The sequence below is a fragment of the Rana temporaria genome, chromosome 6 (assembly GCF_905171775.1).
Source record: "Rana temporaria chromosome 6, aRanTem1.1, whole genome shotgun sequence".
In the NCBI taxonomy this organism is placed as follows: domain Eukaryota; kingdom Metazoa; phylum Chordata; class Amphibia; order Anura; family Ranidae; genus Rana; species Rana temporaria.
Window position 1 is genome coordinate 77,368,610 of NC_053494.1, and position 26,837 is coordinate 77,395,446.

The following is a 26,837-nucleotide window of genomic DNA, read 5'->3' on the forward strand; positions in this document are numbered from 1 at the left end:
GGATTTTTTGGCACTCTGCTGCTGAATCGTCCTTAACTAGGTCACTGACACAGTCCGGGCATACTGGCTTCTTCCAATTAATGCTAATTTTTGCCCCACATACGGCACACTTCTTCCTGGGAGTCTGTGCAGGGGGCACTTTAACCTGAAACAACAGACCAGGAAGCTATTAGAACATCCCCTTAACCTAACACCTCTGTGCAGGAAGGAATGAACGTGTGCCTAACCCTCCACCATAGGTTCCCCACCTTAGGAGAGTGAATAGTAAAAAGAGTGCCAACCTCCCAGTGTAAGTGTAGTCTTCCCTCACCACCTTACCTGGGAGGTACCGGAGCCTGCTGCGCATGGATCTGTAGCCTGGATCGCCTCTTCCATGTCGCTGGGTATACTCACGGCCTGGCCGAGGATCACCCTGCTCCGGGGCCTGTCTCTTCTGCTGTGCCGCTTAAGGAGATCGGAACGCATCTCCGCGGCGCCCTCCGATGACGTCGTTCCGGCGGAAGTGCTCGTCACTTCCCTTCCTTGAAACGCATACCCCGCCCCTCGGCTTCCGGAAGTCCGGAGTCTTTCGTTCCAACGTGGAGGAACGATACTGGCCGGTCAGCGTCCCCCGCCGCCGTTAGTATGCCGAACCTAAAGGTAATGGGGTTAGGGTAAACACCACCGATGGTCCCACTCTCTCAGAGCACAGGGGCAGCATTAGATCCGGCGACCGTACTCTACCCTAATAGGTCAGAGGGGTGCCCAGGCTTGAGGAGGTCATAGCCAAGTGCTCTTTACAGGACAGTCCTGAGACCTAGAGCTCCCATGTTCCTTGCATGCGTGCTCCTTCCCGTCCGGTATTAAACACAAATAACTGAAGATGGAGGCCTGGAGGACCGCCTTTAAAGAAGTGGGGGTGTGTGTGTGTTTCCTGTCCCGGAGGGAGGAGCCCAAGGTCTCAGAGGCTGTCCTGGAAGACGACTTGAGAAAATATTTTATTGAGTACAAAGGTGTAATACACATTAGAGGGAATACATTAAATACATTGAAAATAGAGAAGCTCAAATATTCTTATTCCAATATGTAAATATACAAAGTAAATATTTGTGGACAAAGTATGGTGTACTATTTAGTCACTAATGACATTAAGATTAAGTTTAGAGGTTTTATGTAATTATTAGTAACTACTGACATATATACTGTCCTCTGTGAAACAAAGCGTTATTAACAATACAAAGGGAGCTTCAAAATCTTCCCATCAATTTTAACCATCTTCCCTGTCCCTGCTGAAGAAAAGCAGGCCCAAACCATGATGCTGCCACCACCATGTTTGACAGTGGGGATGGTGTGTTCAGGGTGATGAGCTGTGTTGCTTTTACGCCAAACATAACGTTTGGCGTAACAGCAACAGTTCGATTTTTGGTTTTATCTGACCAGAGCACCTTCTTCCACATGTTTGTGTCTCCCAGGTGGCTTGTGGTAAACTTTAAACAACACTTTTTATGGATATCTTTAAGAAATGGCTTTCTTCTTGCCACTCTTCCATAAAGGCCAGATTTGTGAAGTATACAACTGATTGTTGTCCTATGGACAGTCTCCCACCTCAGCTGTAGATCTCTGCAGTTCATCCAGAGTGATCATGGGCCTCTTGGCTGCATCTCTGATCAGTCTTCTTCTTGTATGAGCTGAAAGTTTAGAGGGACGGCCAGGTCTTCATAGATTTGCAGTGGTCTGATACTCCTTCCATTTCAATATCATCGCTTGCACAGTGCTCCTTGGGATGTTTAAAGCTTTGGAAATCTTTTTGTATCCAAATCCGGCTTTAAACTTCAACAGTATCTCGAACCTGCCTGGTGTGTTCCTTGTTCTTCATGATGTTCTCTGCGCTTTAAACGGACCTCTGAGACTATCACAGTGCAGGTGCATTTATACAGAGACTTGATTACACACAGGTGGATTCTATTTATCATCATTAGTCATTTAGGTTAACATTGGATCATTCAGAGATCCTCACTGAACTTCTGGAGAGAGTTTGCTGCACTGAAAGTAAAGGGGCTGAATAATTTTGCACGCCCAATTTTTCAGTTTTTTTTTTTTTTTTTTTAAAGTTTGAAATATCCAATAAATTTCATTCCACTTCATGATTGTGTCCCACTTGTTGATTCTACAAACACAATTAGTTTTATATCTTTATGTTTAAAGCCTGAAATGTGGCAAAAGGTCACAAAGTTCAAGGGGGCCGAATATTTTCACAAGGCACTGTATATAAGTGCATTCTGTTCCCATAGAAAAGGGAAAGACTCTAGACAGTGTGCCACCTCATGAGAGGGAAGGGAAACGCTTAGCGCCTGCGATTTTGTGTGATTATTTTTGAGGTTTGATAGGGTACCAAAGTGTTCTATATCTTTGAGAAGATTAGGCAAGGAAATACAGGGAGATTATAAAGAAAGGAGACTATCATCAGCAAAAGCTGCGACTTTAAACTCTCTGCCTTTCACGGTAATCCCCTGTATATTTGAGTGGTCTCTCAATCTGTTGAGGAAGGGTTCCAGAGTAAGGATATATATCAGTGGTGAAAGAGGGCATCCCTGGCATGTGCAGTTGCTGATGGGGAAGGCGTCCGACAGGTGACCAATTGACCTTCACTGCCGCAGAGGGACCAGTGTACAATGCTGTAATGTATGACAGCATACGGGTCCCCAGACCCAAAGCTATGAGTACCTCCTGCATGTAGTCCCAGGCCACCCTGTCAAACGCCTTCTCAGCATCAAGTGAGAGAAAAGATCCATGAGATTTGGAGGTCGTGAGCCAGTGATGTAGATTTATAGCCAGATTCAGAGAGGTTTACGCCGGCGTATCAGTAGTTACGCCGTCGTAACTCTGAATCTCCCGTCGCAGTAAAGATACGCCGTTTACGTAAGGCGTTTTCAGGCGTAAAGTTATTCCACCAAAAAGTTGCCCTAGCCAATGTTAAGTATGGACGTCGTTCCCATGTCGATTTTGAAAATTTTACGTCGTTTGCATAAGTCGGCCGTGAATGGGGCTGGACGTAATTTACGTTCACGTCGAAACCATTAAGTCCTTGCGGCATACTTTGGAGCAATGCACACTGGGATATGTCCACGGACGGCGCATGCGCCGTTCGTTAAAAACGTCAGGTCACGATTCATTAACATAAAACACGCCCCCTTCCTCATTTGAATTAGGCGCGCTTAGACCGGCACATTTACGCTACGCCGCCGTAACTTAGGACGAAAGTGCTTTGTGAATACAGCACTTGCCTCTCTAACTTACGGCGGCGTAGCATATATGCGATACGATACGCCTGCCTAACGTTAGGCTCTCTGACGTGAATCTAGCTATTAGTGTATGGATGGTGTTGTCCCTACCCTCCCGCCCAGGGACAAAACCAACCTGGTCTAGAGAGACAAGTCTGGGCACCAGAGGGATTAGTCTCTTAGACAGAACCTATGCGTAGATTTTGATGTCCACGTTTAAGAGGGATATCGATCGGTAATTTGCAACTAAAGAAAAATCCTTACCCTCCTTAGGAATTACCGCAATGTGAGCTGCTAGCATGCTGTCTGGTTTGTTCTGGGGATCCGATAAGGCGTTAAATATGGCCAGAAGTTTGGGGGCTAATGAGTCAATAAAAGATTTGTAATAAAACGTCTGGATCTGGGGATTTGACATTTGTTTTATGGCCATATCCAATTCCGACGCCAATATGGGGCCTTCCAGATCAAGTGATTGTTGAGAAGTAATTGGTTTGGGGCTGTATCGGGAGAGGAATTCTTTAATTTGTGTGGCTCGAGTGTCGGCATTGTTTGGTGAGGAGTTGTGGGGATACAGATTATATAGTTTAGAGTAAAATCTCTCATTCTTTAGCAATAGCTTAATTCTTGACCAGAAGATCTCCCCTAGGGTTACTTATATGGTGAATTGTAGAGGAGGCTTTTGAATTCTTGACTGTGCGTGCTAAGACGACCATACTGTTCATAGAAGATCCTCTGGCCAAGAATGTATCGTCTCCTAGAGTGCTTGCCTAGCTCCTCCAGAAGGGGTTGCTTGGGTGCGTGTCAATTCCTGTAAGGTGGCTTGCGCTTGAGTCCGTTTGTGGGAGGTTTCAAGAGATTTGATTGTCCTGATAAGGGAATTTATGTGCTCTTGGTGTTGCTTCTTGGCCTTTGTGGCCAGGTCAATCAGTTCGCCTCGGATCACACATTTATGCACTTCCCAGAGGGAAATTGGCGAGATCTCTGAGCTCGAGTTTTCTGCAAAGTATTGCTGGAATAATGTGTGTATATGGTCGGTCACTGAGGGATGCTTAAGCATGGAGAGGTTCAGACTCCAAGTCTTTGTTCTGAAGGAGGTTTTGGGGAAAGATAGGGTGACAGTGATCGGGTGATGGTCTGACAGAAACATTGGTTCTATAGTGGATTGCTGGAGTAGGGGGGGATTCGACTGGGAGAGGAAAAAAATAGTCGATCCTAGAATATTTTTGATGTGGGGCTGAGAAAAAAGATTAGTCCTTATCCGAGGGAAACATTGTGCACCAGACGTCGTGCAGGGTTAAGGATTGAAGCTGCAAATTACCTCTGGCGTAACAATTTGTTGGTTAAGGTAGAGGATCCCGTGGAAGAATCTAGTAAAGGGTTTGAGGGGACGTTGAAGTCCCCTCCTAGAAGTACTATACCTGACTGGAAAGAAGCTAATAGGTTGCATGTTTTCCAAATGAAGGCTACCTGATGTTCGTTTGGGCAGTATAGGTTAGCTAGCATGATTGGTTTTGAAGCATAGGAGCTCTTACCTTCCTTCCGGGTCAATAAGGGAATCCGATAGGTGGAAATTTGTGTTTTTAGATATGAGGATAGAAACACATTTGTCTTAGAGTCAGGATTAGTGGCGTGGAACGCTGTTCGGTAGATGCGATTGGAAAGTTTAGGGATAGCGTCCGAATGGAAATGGGTCTCCTACATGAAAATAAAATGAGCTCTGTGTTTGGTGAGGGAAGACAAGACATGCGATCTTTTCTCTGGCAGGTTAAGGCCCTTTCTCTGGCAGGGATAGGCATTTCAATGTCAGGGAAGGCATAGCTTGTGGCTGGTGCTGCAGATTATGTGATAGAATAGAGTGAGGCTGCTGATTTTTAAAGGGCAACATGCAGTTAGAGGGACACTGGTGGTTAAACCACCTAGAAGGGCAGGTGCGGACCCAGCCAATAAGAACAGATAGGAATTGGGTAGAAAAATAAAAAAAGAAGGGGAGAGGGAACACGGGAATCGGAAAATCAAACTGAGAAGGGGGGGGGGGAGAACAGAAAGAAATGTAAATACAGAGGAAGAAAAAAAAAGGGGGGATAAGGAAGGGGGGGGGGGGGACAGCAACGAGAAGTCAAAGGGGTACAGAGAAATAAAAAGATAGAGGGGAGTAGAGAAAAAAGAGGTAAGAATTCAACCATAGGTGATTTTAGTCTTACTAAATCGCCTAGAAAGGGGAGAGTCTGGAGGGTCAGCAAAAATCCCAATAGGATCGCTGTGTGGGAACGAAACAAGGGACGAAAACCTCAGAAAGGTTGCGACCCAGGGATTGACAAACTGGGCATGGTTGGAGATAGGTGATTGCAGTGGGGAACCTACCAATAGGAGAGAGCTAATGATATAGTGACCGTTGAGAAGTGTGAACCTAGAAGGTTAGGGAGCCTTATACTCAACAAATAAAACATTTTAAAGCAGTTCAAACTGTTCTAACAATTCTGCCAAGTGCCGCCTTTGATTACACCTTCTTATTTTGACAAAGCGCGCTCTATCAAGGGGGCAAAAAAGAACTACATTGCGTTTTGGTTTGAGTGCCTTGAGTGTCAAATAAAAATTGGGGCGTGCAAATGATCATTACCTTATATCAACGAGTCAGGGCGATTCTAGAGCTTATACTTAATTAAGTATAAGCTCTAGAATCGCCCTGACTCATTGAGATTGGAGAGCCGACTCCTATCTCCATGACAACAAACTTGACAGACATCTCAGGCAGTCAAAGTGAATCGCAATACTGTCAGTAAAGCAAGATTAACCCAACAGGACCAAAGTCTCTGCCACCTTCATACGCATATCTCTATACCTAAAGCATCGAGGATGTGAGGTGACATCATCAACAAATATATATATATATATATATTAGAATAATAAAAGCAAGCAAAAATAGAAATGAAAATAAATACATTTTAAAAGTGTATGTATGCATGTATGTATATGTGTGTGTGTGTGTATATATATATATATATATATATATATATATATATATATATATATATATATATATATATATATATATATATATATATATATATATGTGTGTGTATATATGTATATATATATATATATATATATATATATATATATATATATATATATATATATATACACACATACAGAGCTTTTTTTTTCTCAGAAAATAGGTGCAGGAACTCAACCACGACCCCGTTCATATTTCACAAACAGTTGAAGGGTCTTAAAGGGGCATTAAATACCAGGATTGCATTCCATACAGTGCAGAATTCAGGGGTTACATATAAAGTGCAGAGCTGTCACTTGTAAACACAGAAACCAGACTTCTGTGTTTACAAATGATTGTGGTGAGCAGGCACCAAAGGGTCTGAGCCAGAGGTGGTGGAACTGAGTTCCCCCTGAAAAAAAGCTCTCTATATATATATATAATGGGGGGGTGCAAAAAGTACAGAAGATAAGAAAAGGGGGTAAAAAGGACAATTTAAGAGTTGTGGGCAAAAACCGCCAAAAGTTTTTAGAAGGAAGGCACAATCGTTCTTAATGTGAAAGTTCTGCTCACCCGACCTGTGGCATCGACACTGCAAAAATGCTGGTGTGCAGTATAAAGTGACACTTCCAATGGATCAAGCAACATCTTCAGATTCGGCCATAGGCTGAGCCAACGGTTCCCTGAAGGGGATTGCAGGAGAAGATAGCAATGTCCGGGAGGGATGAAGAATGATGAGTCAACGTGAGTGGACCTTCGCCATCTTCATCTCGCTGGCGGGTCATAGCATCTGTGGGGTAGTGAAGTCCACCGGCTCCATGGAAGGTGAGAGTGGGGGACAGCACTTGGCAGGGAAGAGTCGAGGGTCATTAGGCATCTACGCGCTCTCTTCTCCTAGAGGGTGTGGAGGGGGAGCCCGGGCTGCGCTGGTGCATTTCGCGTTGAGATGCATGGTTTCCCGGGGATCCTGCGGGATCTGTGTCTCTGGGCCTTTGGTAATGGGTGAAGAGAGATCGGGAGCCATGGTTCAGAGGGGAAATAGAAGGCGTACCACTCTGGAAGCTCAATGTGAGGGAGATTGAGTTGCTCACAGAAAGCTTGCAGGTCCTCGTGTGTGTGTGAAGTAGCACAGAACGACCCCTAGCTGATGCTGAGAGCCCAAAAGGAAATCTCCAGCGGTATTGCATATCTCTAGATCGCAAAGCCTCCAGCTGGGGGCGCAAAGCTCGCCTGTTCTGGAGTGTTATCTGGGACAAGTCTTGAAAGAGTTTGATTTATGCGCCATTATGGAGAATTCTGCCTCTTTCTCTGGCTTTGCGGAGGATTTCCTCCTTGTGTGGTTAACTTTTCACTTAACAAATTGCATCCCTTGGCGGTTCATTCTCACGGGGCTGTGGGCGCAAAGCGTGATGGGCCCTCTCCATTTCCACAGCAGAGTCCGCTGGGCGATCATGCAAGTGATTAAAGATCGTGCAGATTGTCTGTTGTAGGGAGCCCGGTTCAATACTCTCAGGGACCCCCCTCTAATATTATGTCTCCGGCCTCGGTTGTCGAGATCCTTGACATGCCTATGGATGTCCAGTAGTTGGGAGAGTTGGGCGTCGTACGTGGTTTGGACTTGTCGAATGGCTGCCACATGTCCCTGGGTAGTTTGTTTCACCCCATCAATCTGATGTGCTCCTGCATGGATTTCAGCTTTAAGTTCAGTAACCGCTGCTGCAACTGTGTTTTTGATGTTGGCAGCAAATGCCTCCAAGTCAAACAGGCTGGGGGGATGAGCGCATCCATGGTCGTGTCTGATCCCCCGGGTAGCGGAGTATCGGGTGCCATGCTAGGAGAGACCTGGGTTTGGGCCTGTGAGACCGTGTGTGCAGCCATACGTTGGGACCAAAACAGCTCCGGTAGGTTTCTGCTGAGCTGCATACCTGAGTCAAAGGCTGCCCGGGATGCAGAGGAGTTCTGTGTGGATCTGCTGATGGTGATTGCAAGTAGTAGGTTGCCCTAGAAAGCAAAGGTATTCTTCTACATTTCTTTGGTGAAAATAACCCAAAATTGTGTATATTATTTAGTCTGTGAGTGTTATACAGTCCACAAACTATGGTATACATCTGAAAATTGATCAATCCTCATGTATTGTCGGACTAATTTCTTGTGGCCCTAAAATGGCAGGAGAGTAATACTCCCCAAATGACCAGTTTTTTTGGAAAGTAAATAGTCCCAGGTATTTACAGAAAATATATTCTTATGTGCTGGTGCAGTAAGGTGCTTAGGGTGGTAGTATTTCTTAAGGTTGTATATGTGAAGAGATCATGCAAGCCACGCTGCCTATGCCCACTAGGAGAAGTCCAAAATATTATGTGAAAAAGGAAAAGAAAGGCGGGTGGCCTGTTGCATGAATAATTGAAACAAATAATTTATTGTAAACACAAAGAATATATACAAGGAAATACTAGGTATTTGTACACATAGGTAAGAGCAATGTTTAACATTTAGTAGATTAATATATATTGTTGTCCCCACAAGGGATACTCAAATAGCTGGCTAACGCGTTTTGAGAGTTATCCTCTTCATCAGAGCCTTAGAGGGACACATTTAGTCTGTGTTTATATTTATAAAAGTAGATATAGTGGAAGCTGGATGGGTAGTGTACCACTACATAGGTGGTATAATGTTGTGGGCGACAAATTATTTTGCTGTAGGGCAGGCATGTCCAATGTCCGGCCCACGGGCCAATTGCGGCCCGCATTACGGTTTCGAACGGCCCGCCTGGTTATCTGGACATGTATATCTTTTGTGGCCCCCAACGATCTCCCAGCATCGGGGCCACAAAAGATATATATATATATCAGGCATCACTTAATGGTGGGTCAAATCCTGCCCACCGCTAACATCATTCATTACATGGGAAGCACGGTAGCCATGTCTCTCCTTTACATCGCATCACTCCCCCTCCCCACACACCTTATTCACACAAACCTGGAAGCGCTGCAGGTCTGGACAAAGGGGGACCTTTCAAGTTACATAGCAGGTGATTGGTTGCTAGACAGTGGAGCTGTCCCAGCAACCAATCACCCAACTTTAACTTTAAAAGTCCCGCCCTTTGTCTGGACCTGCCCTGTCATGCGTGCTTCCCGGCTTGTGTCATTAAGGTAGGGCAGTCAGTGTGGGGAGGGGGAAATGCTGCATTGATGAAAGGGACAGTCTGTCTGTCTCTGTAATATCGAGGGAGGACTGTGATGAAGTGGGGTCTGATGGGGGGATCTGTGAAGTGGGGTCTGATGGGGGGGATCTGTGATGAAGTGGGGTCTGATGGGGGGGATCTGTGATGAAGTGGGGTCTGATGGGGGGGGATCTGTGATGAAGTGGGGTCTGATGGGGGGGGATCTGTGATGAAGTGGGGTCTGATGGGGGGGATCTGTGATGAAGTGGGGTCTGATGGGGGGGATCTGTGATGAAGTGGGGTCTGATGGGGGGATCTGTGATGAAGTGGGGTCTGATGGGGGGATCTGTGATGAAGTGGGGTCTGATGGGGGGATCTGTGATGAAGTGGGGTCTGATGGGGGGATCTGTGATGAAGTGGGGTCTGATGGGGGGATCTGTGATGAAGTGGGGTCTGATGGGGGGGATCTGTGATGAAGTGGGGTCTGATGGGGGGATCTGTGATGAAGTGGGGTCTGATGGGGGGATCTGTGATGAAGTGGGGTCTGATGGGGATCTGTGATGAAGTGGGGTCTGATGGGGGGGATCTGTGATGTAGTGGGGTCTGATGGGGGGATCTGTGATGAAGTGGGGTCTGATGGGGGGATCTGTGATGAAGTGGGGTCTGGTGGGGGGGAGGGATCTATGATGAAGTGGGGTCTGGTGGGGGGGATCTGTGATGAAGTGGGGTCTGATGGGGGGGGGTCTGTGATGAAGTGGGGTCTGATGGGGGGGGATCTGTGATGAAGTGGGGTCTGATGGGGGGGATCTGTAATGAAGTGGGGTCTGATGGGGGATCTGTGATGAAGTGGGGTCTGATGGGGGGGGATCTGTAATGAAGTGGGGTCTGATGGGGGGATCTGTGATGAAGTGGGGTCTGATGGGGGGATCTGTGATGAAGTGGGGTCTGATGGGGGGGATCTGTGATGAAGTGGGGTCTGATGGGGGGATCTGTGATGAAGTGGGGTCTGATGGGGGGATCTGTGATGAAGTGGGGTCTGATGGGGGGATCTGTGATGAAGTGGGGTCTGATGGGGGGATCTGTGATGTAGTGGGGTCTGATGGGGGGATCTGTGATGAAGTGGGGTCTGATGGGGGGATCTGTGATGAAGTGGGGTTTGATGGGGGGGGGATCTATGATGAAGTGGGGTCTGGTGGGGGGGATCTGTGATGAAGTGGGGTCTGATGGGGGGGATCTGTGATGAAGTGGGGTCTGATGGGGGGGATCTGTAATGAAGTGGGGTCTGATGGGGGATCTGTGATGAAGTGGGGTCTGATGGGGGGGGATCTGTAATGAAGTGGGGTCTGATGGGGGATCTGTGATGAAGTGGGGTCTGATGGGGGGATCTGTGATGAAGTGGGGTCTGATGGGGGGGATCTGTGATGAAGTGGGGTCTGATGGGGGGGATCTGTGATGAAGTGGGGTCTGATGGGGGGATATGTGATGAAGTGGGGTCTGATGGGGGGGATCTGTGATGAAGTGGGGTCTGATGGGGGGATCTGTGATGAAGTGGGGTCTGATGGGGGGATCTGTGATGTAGTGGGGTCTGATGGGGGGATCTGTGATGAAGTGGGGTCTGATGGGGGGATCTGTGATGAAGTGGGGTTTGATGGGGTGGGGGATCTATGATGAAGTGGGGTCTGGTGGGGGGGATCTGTGATGAAGTGGGGTCTGATGGGGGGGGATCTGTGATGAAGTGGGGTCTGATGGGGGGGATCTGTAATGAAGTGGGGTCTGATGGGGGATCTGTGATGAAGTGGGGTCTGATGGGGGGGGATCTGTAATGAAGTGGGGTCTGATGGGGGGGGGATCTGTGATGAAGTGGGGTCTGATGGGGGGGATCTGTAATGAAGTGGGGTCTGATGGGGGTACTGTGATGAAGTGGGGTCTGATGGGGGTACTGTGATGAAGTGGGGTCTGATGGGGGAGATCTGTGATGAAGTGGGGTCTGATGGGGGGGATCTGTGATGAAGTGGGGTCTGATGGGGGGGGATCTGTGATGAAGTGGGGTCTGATGGGGGGGATCTGTGATGAAGTGGGGTCTGATGGGGGTGTCTGTAATGAAGTGGGGTCTGATGGGTATCTGTGATGAAGTGGGGTCTGATGGGGGTATCTGTAATGAAGTGGGGTCTGATGGGGGTATCTGTAATGAAGTGGGGTCTGATGGGGATCTGTGATGGAGTGGGAATCTGCTTCACAGACCTTTATTTAACCACTTGCCTACTGTGCACATACACCCCCTTCCTGCCCAGACGCGATTTTAGCTTCCGGCACTGCGTCGCTTTAACTGACAATTGCGCGGTCATGCGATGTGGCTCCCAAACAAAATTGGCGTCCTTTTTTTCCCCACAAATAAAGATTTCTTTTGGTGGTGTTTGATCGCCTGTGCGGTTTTTATTTTTTGCGCTATAAATAAAAAAAAGAGCGTCAATTTTGAAAAAAAACACGATCGTTTTTACTTTTTGCTATAATAAATATCCCATTTTTTTTTAAATATATATTTTTTTTAAATATATTTTTTTTTCTCAGTTTAGGCCGATACGTATTCTTCTACATATTTTTGGTAAAAAAAAAAAAAATCGCAAAAACCTGGTTTGCGCAAGTTATATTGCCTACAACATAGGGGACATAATGATTTTTTTTTATTTACTAGGAATGGCGGCGATCTGACTGCAACATTATAGCGGACACTTTTGACACATTTTTGGGACCATTCACATTTATACAGTGAACAGTGCTATAAATATGCATTGATTACTGTATAAATGTGACTGGCAGGGAAAGGGTTAACTACTAGGGGCGGGGAAGGGGTTAAATGTGTATCCTGGGTGTGTTCTAACTGTAGGGGGAGGGGGGTGACATCGGGGGAGGTGACCGATCTGTGTCCCTGTGTACAAGGGAGACAGATCGGTCTCCTCTCTCCCTGACAGGACGTGGAGCTCTGTGTTTACACACAGAGCTCCACGTCCCTGCTCAGTTACTGGGCAATCGCGGGTGCCCGGCGACCATCGCGGCCGCCGGGCACGCGCACTGTGTTCCCAGTGACATTTCCCCGACTTGTTCATTCCCCGACTTAGTTGGGGTAGGCGGTACACTTTGGTGGGGGTGGGTCAGCCACACCCTGTGACCTTTGACCTCTGGGAACCCGCCTTCTGACCTGTGACCTTTGGGGGAGGTCCCTGTTCCAATTCCTGTGTCCTAGCCATATTCTTCAATGGGAAACCCTAACCCCTAAACCCTATGACGTCCTGTCGGAACAATAGAGCATTCCGCCCGCCGTCATTTGACAACGGGCGGATGTTGAGTGGTTGAAATGTAAGTTTTTTTTTCCTGAAACTTCCCTCCTAAAGTGAAGGTGTGTGTTATACGCCAAAAAATATGGTACATCCAAATAACACACAGAGCTCACCTCTTTACTCACACACACAGCCACAACGGCAAAATAATTCTTGTTGGGCAATGTATTGGTGCTCGAACGAACACACTTAGACTAAATTTTTATGGTTCAAAGAATGTCAGGCAAAATGGTTGGCCCTCACGCATATTCTCTTCATCAAATCTGGCCCTCTTTAAAAAAAAGTTTGGACACCCCTGCTGTAGGGTTTGTTTTTCCACATCTCAGCACTGTAGGGATGGTGTGTATATGTAGGGCCATCTATTAATTTCTGTTGGTCTTACAACCCTGGTTGTTGGTTCCGGTATTGCAACCGGAGGGCTATGGATGTGTATCCACGTCCTTATTGGGCTATGCTAAACGACTCCCCTGCGCTGTAGCTGTGTGCTGTTTCCTACCAGGCTATAGCCACGTTGTGCTTCTGGATTCCTGTTGGAGTGGGAGTGAGCTACTGCGCATTATGGTTGTGTGACCTTGATACAGGAAGTGTTCCCAGGTATTTAGTAAGAGGCATGGCAGTTTTTTTTAATCAATTTTTTGAAGCAATTTTTTGGAAAATGAAGACAAAAATACTTGTTTTCCTTTTTTTACATACCGTCCCCAGTGCAGTACAACGTCGTATAACTGTTGTGGCGGTGATCAGGGACACAGACTTGTGACAGCCTGGAAAAAAAACAAATCTGTACTCTGCTCAATCATCAGCTGTGTCCCGTGGGCACCGCCGGTGACAGATCGCGTGCCTGTGTGGCCCTGTGATCTGAGTTTCCTGACAGGAAAGGATGGGAAAGCCACCGCCCAACCATTATTTGGCCAGGCATGAAGTAGTTAAAACTCAGTGCTGGGAATACATAAGTGTTCAGCAGCAATAAGGTGAATATAAATATATTAATACGTCTGCACTTTTTTTTTTAATCTAAAGTTTTGGTAGTGCAGATGATTTTTGTAAATATAAGTATTTATTCATGCTGGTCTCTGCAGTACCCCTATGGTCTTTCCAAATCTTTATTGGTGATTTCAGAGACCTTCTGTGCAATTGTGTTGTATAGTTAGATGCATACTATTTTTCTGTTAAGATCTGGCCTCCAATCGTGAGCACATCATGATGGTTCCTTAAAGTGGCGGTGCACCCTATAAAAAATTTCTAACACTGCATCCAGCCCAGTTGTGCATATAAAATGACTCTGACCTTTTTTTTTTTTCTTTTCCATAGTTGCGTTTAGCCGTGGAATTCACCGCGGCTTCCGTGTAGGGAATCCCGCGGGAGTGGGCGTTCCTATTGACATGCCAATTGATTGACATGCTAAACGACCGGCGCCGAATAGAGCCGAGCCGACCCGAGCTTCCTTCGGGAAGTCGTGACGCGCTGTGTGCGCCGTCGTTTAGCATGTCAATCAATTGGCATGTCAATAGGAACGCCCACTCCCGCGGGATTCCCTACCCGGAAGCCGCGGTGAATTCCATGGCTAAACGCTATCTACGAAAAAAAAAAAAAAAAAGGTCTGTGTCATTTTATATGCACAACTGGGCTGGATGCAGTGTTAGACATTTTTTATAGGGTGAACCTCCACTTTAACGTTTGCAAGAAAATTGGCTTTTTATAAATTTAGCAAAGTCTCTTCAAGCTCACAAAGGTTCCATTCCTATATTTTTTTAGATTCTGCCCAAAGTTTACACATACAGTTGTGCTCATAAGTTTACATACCCTGGGCGAATTTATGATTTCTTGGCTATTTTTCAGAGAATATGAATAACACTCATGGTTAGTGTTTGGCTGAAGCCATTTATTATAAATCAACTGTGTTTGCTCTTTTTAAATCGTAATGGCAACATACCCCAGTTTTTAATACCATGTATTTCCCCCTTTAAAGAGGAAGTAAACCCTGATGGGTTTGACATATTTTGCTCCCTGAAAATTAAAAGCATAATGGGCTAGTATGCATTGCATACTAGCCCATTATGTGACACTTACCTGCAAACAAAGCCCGCACTGTCCCCTGTGCAGGTTGCGTCCATCTTCGCCCCTCTTCCTTCCAGGGCCGTGACCCTGACCCTGACTCTGTGACTGGCTGGAGTCACTCCCGCACATGCGGGCGGGAGGCGTCGGTCACGGCACACCCTGGGGAAGAGAGGTCCATTTCTTCACAGCACATGCGCCGATGACGACATTGGCGCACTACAAGTGAAATATCTTGTAAACGGCGCACATTTAGGAGATATTTTCATTACCTATAGGTAAGCCTTATTCTAGGGTTACCTATAGGTAGAAGTCACACAAATGCGTTTACAACCACTTTAACATCAATGACAGCTTGAAGTCTTTTGTGGTATTTGTGGATACGGCTCTTTATCTTCTCTGTCAATTCTTTTTCTTTCCCCATGACTCAGAAAACAGAAACATTAGTGCAGCACTGGATGAAAGATGCAAGGGTCTGTCAGGAGTCCACTGTGTGCATGTTATCAGCCCAGAATCACCAGGGAGTGTAAACTTTTGATCAGGGTCATTTGGGTAGTTTCTGTTGCCATTATGATTTTAAAGAGTACACACTGTTGATTGAAAAATAAAGATGGTTTCAGCTAAACACTAACCATTACTAATTATTACTGCTAGTTTGTTAAGCATTAGTCCTCCTTTGTAGCTCCCATCACTGCTTAACGGTTAACGTGACCACCTCAATACAGGGCACTTTCACCCCCTTTCTGCCCAGGCCATTTTTCAGCTTTCAGCATTGTCACTTTGAATGGCAATATTTATAATTTTCTTCACACAAATAGAGATTTCTTTTGGTGGTATCTAATCACTGTTTTTTTTTTTTTTTTTTTTTACAAATGGGCACTGATTGCTGGCACTGCTAGACTTTATTGCCAGCAGTGATGATCAGTGCCCTTATTACCTGTCTTGCTGTCACCTGCAAGGAGATGCCACTGATTTGGTCTCCTTGCCACACACTCTGTCAGTGTGAGGAGATGAGAGACGATTACCGGCACTTTGGTGTTTACATGTGACCGGCTGTGATTGGACACAGCCAATCACATAGTTAAAGAGACGCGTCATCAACTCTCTACAGAAATAAGGGCCACACCATGTCCTAGCAGCGTGGCATGGCAGTGGTGCTGCCCTCCCCTGCGCGAGAGCAGCCGTTCCGGGATGACGTCCACCCAGAACGAGAGACGTCCCTGCCCCACCATCATTTTGACAATGTGCAGGTGCAAGGGGTTAGGCAAGCTATACACCGCATGGATTTCTTTTGTTCAGCCTATGGACTGATTTAAAGAAATCTAACACATGTCTCCATCCACACAAACAGTGAATCTCCTGCTGTGGGTTATTGTCTTCAGACCGTCAGTGATGCTGGCTCTTCAAATATCCAGACGGTGCCCATATTTGATTGTATGCAGGCACTGTTCCACAGACCATTTACCTGTCAACCTCTGGTGATTCTGGTTTTGCTGATAGGTCCACCCATGGAGTGAATTTCAGCCAATTCAACATGAATCATCCACAATTTGATGCAAGTATGAAAAACTGAATTATCCTCCTAGAAGCAGTTCAAGCCTTTAAACTAATGCCGCGTACACACCATCACTTTATGTGATGAAAAAAAATGACGTTTTTAAAAACGTCACTTTAATTGACTGTGTGTGGGGGAAAACGTCGTTTTATGTCTTGTAAAAAACGACCAAAAAAAATTGAAGCATGCTTCAATTTTATGTGTCGTTTTTCAAAAGTGCACTTTTTACTTCACAGAAATTGACCGTGTGTAGCAAAAAACGTCGTTTTCTAAGACGTTTTTTCATCCACGCATGCCCAGAAGCTACTTATGAAGCAAGCTTCAATGGTAAAACGTGGTGGAACGTAACCTCACTTTGCAAGAACATTGTGAGAAAAACGATGGTGTGTAGGCAACTTCGTCTTTGAAAATTGAAGTTTCAAAAACGTAATTTTTTACTTCACAGAAAATGTAGTTTTTTTTCATCACATAAAGTGATGGTGTGTACGGGGCATAAGAGTTTAGGAGTCATTCATATCTGCCTCAACATCTCTCGCTCATTGTTTTTGGAAGTGGGCACCAGTTCTGTCAGAGTTGGAGTAGTCCAATAAAACTCTTCTCACAAACTTTTGCTTCTGTTAATTTTTTTGCAAAGTGGTCTCACTGTCGGAAATAAATGATTCCATAGGTAGCCAAGAGCTTACCTGCTAAACAGACTTTTAGAAAAGTGGCAACCATTTACGGGGGACAATTTACCCTATTACCGTTTATTCGGGTCATTCGGCTTCAATATCTTCAGATTGCACAGAGGCTCTTCGGCAGAAAATCCTGCGTTGGGGTTACTTTTTCAAGCTTGCTGGGAATAGGGAGCTACACAAGACTTTAGAATTGTATTTCTTAAAATTACTGGTGGCTCACATTCAAAACCTTTCTCAGAATACAGTACTAAGGGGGGTGCCTGCTGGGGTTTTACTTCCCTTTTTTATTACTGAATGACCATATTATTATGGGTCCATATTATTTGACATCACTGACTCACGCTTCCACTGTTTTTTTGATCATTTGGGTTGTCATGAATAGTTTCTTCTAAATCCCTTTTGAATGGTCTATCTGCCCCTAAACATGCTTTCCCCTATTGTCACGGATAGTGGAAAGCGGTTTTCTTCTCATTTCCCCCCCCCCCCCTCAACATTTGGAAGTTCACCCAGATTTTCTTATCAACAGCGATGCCTTTAAGTCCACAGAGCACAAACGTTTCTACACTGCATACGGCCGTCACCCTAGAGCTGCCTCATCTAACCTTGCAGCAGAATTCAACATCTTGCAATGAATGGGCCAGTAAAATGCATAGTCTGGCTCCACAATTTCCCTGGTTTGGCTGTCCACACTAGACAACTATCTGAAGATGTCTTCCCCTAAGTTCACATGTTGACTTATCAGTCCCTTCGCTATGCTGACCCAAATGACCTTGGTTATCTGTAAACTTAAAGTGATACTATAGCTTTGTTTTTTGCTTTTAAATAACAAACATGTCATAGTTACCTCCACTGTGCAGTTTATGCACAGTGTGGCCAAGTAACACCGTCTTCTGGACTCCCCCGGGGACTCTATCGGCTCCTGTCCGCTTCTGATAACCCCCTCTGGGAAGTGCTCTCCCAAAAGGGTTACCTTGCGGGTGCGCTTCCGAGTCCTGCATTTAACGTCCATAGTCTGCCCCACCCCCTGGTGCCTGCATCATTGGATTTGATTGACCGCAGCGGGAGCCAATGGCTGCACTGCTATCAATATATCCAATGAAGAACCGAGAAGCCCGGGGAAGCATCAAACGCGTTCTCAGCGCAGGACTTTCCAGGGCTGGGGGCTGAGGGTCCGGTAACAGTCAGATGTTTTTTCACCTTATTGCATAGGAGGCATTAAGGTGAAAAAACATGAGGGTTTATGACCCCTTTTAAATAATTCTATATTCACAATTCATTTAATGTTTTCTTGTAAAAAACTGTAGTACACAAACATAACCAATTTAAGAATGGGCCTATTTTTCGAGTTAGAGGAAGTCTAGGGCTAGAATTATTGCTCTCACTCTACCGATTGCGATGATACCTCACGTGTGGCATATGGTTTCATATGCAGCCGCTACTCACGTATGTGTTCGCTTTTACACGTGAGCTTGGCGGGACAGGGCACGTTTATTTTTATACCTTTTTATTTTGTATTTTTACACTGTAAACATCCCTTGTAATAGAAAAAAAGCTAGACAGGACCTCTTAAATATGAGATCTGTGGTCAAAAAGACCTCGGATGTCATATTTACACTAAAATGCAATAAAAAAATAAAGTTGTTTAACCGGTTCCCCAGAAGAGCCTGCTGCACAGTGGGGAACCGGATGCATGTGGCTGGCGGGCACAATCGTTGTCGGCCACGCGCAATATTGTGCATGAGCGGCAGCATGGGGGTTTGTGTGTGTGTAAACACAGAAATCCCCACGCTGAGGAGAGATGACGGAGCGTGTGTTTCTACAAATAACTTAATTCTGCATAAAACATTTTAAGTGTAGTTTCATGAGATAATTTATGTGGGCGGGGTTAGGGGTGGGGCATGGCATGGGTTGGGCGGGGCAACTGGTGGCAAGTAACCCTTGAGGTCTGGCTAGTAGCTCAGGACTTGAAATTTTGAGCCCTGATATGTCCATGAACATATTTAAAACCATGAGCCTGTGTGGATGATCATATAAAACTGCGTATAAGCACCAGAACAAGCTTTTCACAGGAGCAGGCTCTATGGAATCTGACAAGAAGAAAAGTGCCTCTAAGGTGCAGACTGGGTAGTTTAATAAAAGTTAAGTAACAAGGGGCAACTCACATTCAGAGTGAAATAAAAATGCTCATCAATAGTGGCAAAAGCCAGGATGTCGGCACTGGATGTTCACCAGGAGAACAGCCAGGGTCCGCTGTGGAGACCAGGCAGAAGTTATCTGGGAGGAAAACCAAGATGGCACTGGAGCACGGCGTGGTCCACAGCGCATTTATTTTTAATATATGCATGTATGTATGTATGTATGTGTGTGTGTGTATGTGTGTGTCTGTGTGTGTGTGTGTGTATATGTATATATATATATATATATATATATATATATATATATATATATATATATATATATATATATATATATATATATATATATATAATATAATGGGACCACGTGTTTGAGTCATTTTTGTGTTGCTGTTTCGTATAACCTCTACAGTAAACTGGAATAAAGAGATGACCCCTAGGTGTGCACATATTTTTATGACAGTTTGCCTCTTGTGAACACATCCTACCATTATGTATGGAGGTACCCTCATGCAATGCATTCCATTAGGCTTCCAGTTTGCTTTTTCCTTTCAGCCAACCACATGGCAGCAACTCAATGCATTTAGGCATCTAGATGTGGTGAACATGACTTGCTGAAGTTCAAACTGAGCATCAGAATGGGGAAAGAAATGGGATTTAAATGACTATACATGGCATACTTTGTTGGTGCCAGACTGGCTGGTCTGAGTATTTCAAAAACTGTCCACACCAGTGTTGATTTTGGCAGCAAATTTCAAGTTGGTTTTAGTCTTATAGCCAGATTCAGGTAGGGGCGCGTATCTTTAAGGCGGCGTAGCGTATCTTATTTACACTACGCCACCTTAAGTCAGAGAGGCAAGTACTGTATTCACAAAGCACTTGCCTCCTAACTTACGGCGGCGTAGCGTAAATGGGGCCGACGTAAGCGCTTCTAATTCAAATGAAGATGGGGGGCGTGTTTTATGTTAATGTTTGGTGACCCAACGTGATTGACGATTTTTACGAACGGCCCATGCGCCGTCCGTGTACATATCCCAGTGTGCATTGCTCCAAAGTACGCCGCAAGGACGTATTGGTTTCGATGTGAACGTAAATTACGTCCAGCCCCATTCACGGACGACTTACATAGTTACATAGTTACATAGTTAGTCAGGTTGAAAAAAGACACAAGTCCATCCAGTTCAACCACAAAAAATAAAAAAAACAAAATAAAAAACACAGTAAAATCCTATACACCCAACTCCATACCCACAGTTGATCCAGAGGAAGGCAAAAAACCCCAGCAGAGCATGATCCAATTTGCTACAGCAGGGGAACAAATTCCTTCCTGATCCCCCGAGAGGCAATCGGATTTACCCTGGATCAACTTTACCTACAAATCTTAGTACTCAGTTATATTCTGTGAAACTTGCGCAAACGACATAAAATGTTCAAATTTCGACATGGGAACGATGGCCATACTTAACATTGGCTAGGCCAGCTATTTGTTGGAATAACTTTACACCGGAAAAAGCCATACGTAAACGACGTAAAAAAAATGCGCCGGGCGCACGTACGTTCGTGAATCTGCGTATCTAGTCATTTACATATTCAACGCCAAACTCACCGGAAGCGCCACCTAGCGGCCAGCGGAAAAATTGCACCCTAAGATACAACAGTGTAGGAGACTTACGCCACTCGTATCTTAGCCTAATTTAAGCGTATCTGGTTTCCAGAATACGCTTAAATTAACGTCGGCGTAGATTCAGAGTTACGACCGTGTATCTACTGATACGCCGGCGTAAACGTACCTGAATCTGGCTATTAGTCTTTTGAATAAAATGGCATTTCATTTTTTTGTCCCATTTTAGTGTTCTGAAATTGTTTGTCATATTTTAGTTGACTATATCTCCAGTTCATATTAGTCATCTAAAATCAAATGGGTATAGCATTTCTCTACAATTTACAAACTCTTATATACTGCTGGAGTGAAAAATCAAATGTTATTATTTATGGTATTCATTTCAATTTCGTTTTAATCCTACTCTTTTTTTTTTTTCTGGACTAAAATGCATTTTAGTTTTAGTTGTATTTTAGTCATCTCAATTGATTTAGTTTTAGTAGTATTTTAGTAGACTAAAATAGTATTTAGTTGACAAAAATGTTTTAGTCGACAAAATTAACACTGGTCCACACAGCATAATAGATATCCTACTACAGGGGTGAAGTAGATACATGTACAGTTCAGCAATAAGTTCATAGAGAACATTTATAGTAAAATTTCACCCACCACAGCCTAACAAAAGGAGACTAAAGGAGAAAGGATAGCTCTGAAGTCTCTTACAGAAAATCCCAACCTCCTCAATAAATCAGCTGAAAAAGGCAAAGGTATAGTCCTCCAGAACAGATCTGACTACATCATTGAAGTCCTTAGATTGCATTCTGATTCTTCCACATTCGTCAAATTACACAAAGACCCTTTGCCAGAGTTTAAAAAAGGAAGCTTGCTTGCTAGTCACTAGAGCAGGGGTAGGCAACCTCGGCACTCCAGCTGTGGTGAAACTACAAATCCTGTCATGCCTGTGATTGTCAGGGTCTTGCAATGTCTCACGGAACTTGTAGTTTCAAAACAGCTGGAGGGCCAAGGTTGCCTACCCCTGCACTAGAGCCTTGGAAGATAACATTGTAGATAAAACAAGGCCTCTTTTCTTCATAGGGAGTTTTACCAGACCACCTATTTTTACCACATACCCAAGGTTCACAAGAATGATAAAAACCCTCCAGGTTGACAGATAATGGCCTTCATGGACAGTGTCACTAGCGGTTTTTACAACCCCTTGCCCAAAATTTGCCCACTTTTATCCTCGACAGTATCCATCTCCTAGAACTATTAGCCCCCTACACCAGGGAAGACAACTACCTTTGTGTCTCTGGACGTGAACTTTATTTACATATCCATTCCTCTTCATGTTGGTTTATCTACCCTCCAGTACTTTATTTTTGCTGATCCTTTACTCAACTCCAGACAGACCCAGTTTATTCAGGAAGCCACATTCTTTTGCCTAACCCACAACTATTTCACATTTAATGATTACTACCTCCAAATCCAGGGGACTGCAAATTTTGCGCCCTCATATGCGAACCTCACTATGGGACACTGGGAATCGCAATACATTTGGAGCAATTATTCATATCTTGCACTTATTGCAATAACAATTCTTTTGGTCTGATTTTGATGGAACGGTTTGGCCTGACTCTCTACTAAGATATAGAGATATAGGCCCGGATTCACGTAACACTTACTCTGACGTATCTCGAGATACGCTGCGTAAGTGTAAATGTGCGCGGTCGTATATATGCGCCGTGCCCATAGAACTAGATACGCCTGAAATTGGGCTTCAACCGACCGATGTAAGTTTCCTACGCCGTCGTATCGTGGGTGCATATTTACGCTGGCCGCAAGGGGCGCTTCCATTGATTTACAAATAAAATATGCAAATGAGGGAGATACGCCGATTCACGAACGTACTTGCGCCCGGCGCATTCACATATACGCGGTTTACGTAAGTCGTACGTCCGGCGTAAAGTGAAGCCTCATAAAGCAGGGCTAAGTCATGTTAAGGTATGGACCAGGGAACAGCCGTCGTATTTTACGTTGTTTACATAGTAGTACGTGAATAGGGCTGGGTGTAGGTTACGTCACGTCGTAGGCAGTGATTCAATGTATCTTATGGAGTATTTTCAACGTGATTCTAAACATGCGCACTGGGATGCGTCCACGGGACGGCGCATGCGCCGTTCGTTCGGCCCATCATTTGCATGGGGTCACGCTTCATTTAAATGTATCACGCCCACTTCCACCTACTTTGAATTAGGCGAGCTTACGCCGACGACTTTACGTTACGCCGGCACAACGTTGGGAGCATTTGCATTGTGAATTCAGGGCTTGGCTCTCTGCTTTACGTCGGCGTAGAGCATATGAGATGCGCTACGCCCGCCTAAAAATGTGCTGATGTCTGTGAATCCGGGCCATGTTGTTTAATTCCATCTTAATCATATTGATCTGAGCCAATCCCTTTGTTTGTTTTTTGTAAATGCATAAAGATTTTTTTAACACATTTTTGTAATAAAGATAATATTTATTATTATGTTGTAAATGTCCTTCACTGGTAATGGTAAAGTCAGATCAAATCGTTCTATCAAAATCTTCTATAATCTAGGGATGAGGCACCCACTTAGCCCATCAATCCTTATATATAATTCTTTTGGTCTCATTAAATTCTGTACAAAATCCACACTAGCTTTTTTGGATCTCAAAATGAGTCACAAGAACCACACCGTTTATGCCAAGAACTATACAAAGCCAACAGCTGGTAATCCCCCCTTTACTTTACCAGAGTTATCTACTGCAGTGGATTAGCAATATCCCCAAAGAACAGTCTTGCTGCCTCAGGCGTAACTACACACAGGACCAAGACTATATAACCCAAAGTGTTTAATTGACCAACACATTTTTAGACAAGGGGTACAGCAAACCTCTGGTAGAACAAACCTTTCTGCTGTACAGAGACAGGAAACCCCTAGAAACCGCAAATAACTACCCGGTATTGTTTAAAACATCGTCAAATTGAGCACATCCTAGCCAAACATTGGCACATCCTATCACAGGACCCCTTTGACCCCATTATTTTAACTAAACCCAAGGTTACATTCATTAAGGCATCTAATATTGAAAAGCAAAATATCCCCAAGTAAATTAATGCCTCTTGCCCCCAGTAAGCAGCCTAGCTTACAAACCTTTTTTTGCTATAAAAAGTATGTACCAATGCAAAAAAGCATTATGTAAAACATGTCCTTTTGTTAAACATAAACAGATTTCACAGCTAAAGGTAAAACATACCAGATACATGATTTCTATAGTTGCTCATCTGACTTGGTGCTCTTGCAGGCTTTTGCATGTAGGCCGCACCATCAGGCCTCTTCGAAAGAGGTTTGGGGAGCATCATTACTTTATCGAAGACGGGAAGGATAAGCACTTTGTTCCCCACCAAGTTCTGTAACGTCACCAGCAATCAACCTCTGGCCTACAGGTGTCATAGAGGGCGTCCTCAGGGATCTCCCCGAGGCCGAACGCTTTTCACAGACGCTGCCAGGGGGGGACCTTTTGGATTTACAACCTGGGTACTCTGTCTTCCCAGTAGCCTTTATAAAGAATTGGAGGTATCCACCATTCTGTGATCATTCTTGCCCTATGTTTCCCCTTGGCAACATTGGTTCCCCTATTGTCATTATTTCATGCTACATGTGACCCCCCCCCCTCTTTTGTATCCATTGTTTTCATCCATACATCTTTTATGTTATTTACAGGGCTTTTTCCCTCTAAGTTATTACATGTGGCCAGAGCATCAACCCACACTAAGAGTAAGTACCACATCTATAGTTACTTTATCATCTAATTTGTATGCATTTATTTACTTTTTTACACACACATTCCCTAAGACCTGTACCTATCCAGTTGATAAAGTTATATTTCTAGTGTGAAGATTGTTTTTTTATTGATTACCCACAACATCATATTGATTTTATTTGCTGCTCTATTCCACATATTGCATGCTAGTTGCACCTTTTTACCTCCCCGTCTTTCAGGACATCTACAATGAAAGACCTTGGCAATACATTTTCACTTCCCCCTGCCGGACTTTAGTTTGTTTCCTCCGGTGGGGAGACACTGTTTTTGGGACCTGGCCTGGCAGTCAGGGAGACTGTGGCTACTTGAAGCCCTGTAAGGGATGCAGGGGCACTCCCAGAGACGCGTTGAGGTATATACCCACCGTACAATTTGCCACCCCATCTTCGCCATCGCATTTACAGGGTTGGAGCAGGGAGGCAGCTTTGTTTTCCTTGTACATGGGTGCAGGCCACATTTGGAACCAGGCAGGTCGTGTGGCAGGTGACGTAATTTCCGGTGGAGGGCGGATGCTTCCTTTTGACCCGCGACTTCTGGGTTCCTGGGGCTGATAGTGGGCCGGGCACAGTCTGAAGAGGAGCCAGGAACGCAGGCATAGGCAGTGTGACACTCCACAGCAGCAACCACTGGCAAAGTCATGTGTGAAGCGGACGCCCAGACAGCACTCAACAATGCTAGCTCCATCTATCCTAAGGTAAGATTACACTGGGGGAGGGTCCTCTCTAGCTAGGATTTCCCCCCTCAGTGAATGGATCCTGGTAGTGAAGGAGGCCCTCTGTGTGGTTAGAGGGGGGGAGGTTCAGATCCTTAATAAAAAAAATAAAAAAAAAGGTCTAGTGCACTCCCCGGGTTTGTAACCTATATGCAAGAGAAAAGGTTTTGTTATTTATATTTTTCTTACATGTATTTCAGAAAGCTGCTGAAAAATCAAGATTGTCATTTATCTCTAAGAGAAAGTGCGCGTCTTGTAGGGATACCCTAGGGAAATCTTGGACAAAAGTATTGTGCAAAGACTGTATAGATGCTTTAGTCAGAGAAAGGGCATCAGATTAGGAAGCAGGGTTAATGGCTTCAGTAAAGGAACTTTCTTCCACCTTTCAGTCTTTCAAATCTGTTTGAAGGTTTTCAGCTTCCTAATAATCCCTCACCTGCATCCTAAAGTACAACCCCTTCACAAGCACAGGTCTCTTTATATTCCCAACCAGCTGCCACGGCAGATGGAACTACTGGGGCCTCCAGAGAGGAGTCTAGGGAAGAACCAGATCGTGCCACCTCTGGTTCCCAGGAAGAATCAGAGGGAGAGCACTGGAACGGGGAGTCCAGGAAACCCTCAAGATATAAACTGTCCCTGGAAGAGGTAGAGGACCACCCTTGGAATTCAGGCGGACAAGAAACCCCTGACACTCCACGACCAGATGTACAGGTTACCGCTTTCCCATTGGTCAATTGTAAAGTATGCAGTCTTCACTCAGGTCCTCCTTGACCATGCAAATGAGGACTTGAAATAGTCAACAGGGATTGGTCCAATAGCTTGGATAGAAAGACTTGTGTATTGAGACAGAAGCCCCAGGGGGTAATCAATGTACACAATAACCCGGTCTACTTAATTACTACCTCTGAGAGGTTACATTGCTGTAGACAATAGAATGCTAATTCAATACAGCTGACAGGCTTCTGACCTTTAGAACAATACAAAGTCCCTTAGCATAAACACATACATCTTCAGACGGGCTGTCTCCGACAGAAGACACCCACACCTGATAATCACAAAGGCTTTAAACAGGCTTATCACATAATGGAAATGTCTCAATATAGCTCAGTAACCACTTCATTACTCCAAGGTCCATGACATTACTTCCCCAGGGAAACAGTCCAACAGCCGCAGTGGGACCCAAACGGGTCAACTCGAGGATGTTGGAAAAGTAGCCTTAAGGTTCCAGGACTGTCTGCCGGGATAAACCATCCGCATTCCCATTTTGAGGCCCTGGCCGATATTGTATGGTGAAATTGTACGGTTGCAAAGCCAGGCTCCACCGTAGTAATCGCCTGTTCTCTCCCGCCACCCGGTTAAGCCATATTAAAGGATTGTGGTCCTTCATGACGGTAAAAGAGTGTCCATACACGTAGGGCTGCAATTTCTTTAACGCCCAGACTAAAGCCAAACACTCCTTTTCCACAGCAGCATATCCAACTTCCCGGGGTAACAACTTGCGGCTGAGATACGC

At 44.9% G+C, this 26,837-nt stretch overlaps 1 protein-coding gene across 13 annotated transcripts in view; it reads left to right on the forward strand.

The window, feature by feature from the left end:
* The window catches only part of CLEC16A (C-type lectin domain containing 16A), a 1,403,906-nt gene that overhangs the window by 368,636 nt on the left and 1,008,433 nt on the right, over positions 1 to 26,837 (forward strand). For 11 of the 13 annotated variants that reach the window (XM_040358542.1, XM_040358539.1, XM_040358533.1 and 8 more), the window contains one exon: positions 24,513 to 24,566. The exons of the other annotated variants lie outside the window; for them this stretch is intronic. In XM_040358542.1, the coding sequence (XP_040214476.1) occupies positions 24,513 to 24,566 (54 nt within the window). The remainder of the gene's footprint in view (positions 1 to 24,512; positions 24,567 to 26,837) is intronic. 13 annotated transcript variants of the gene reach the window in all.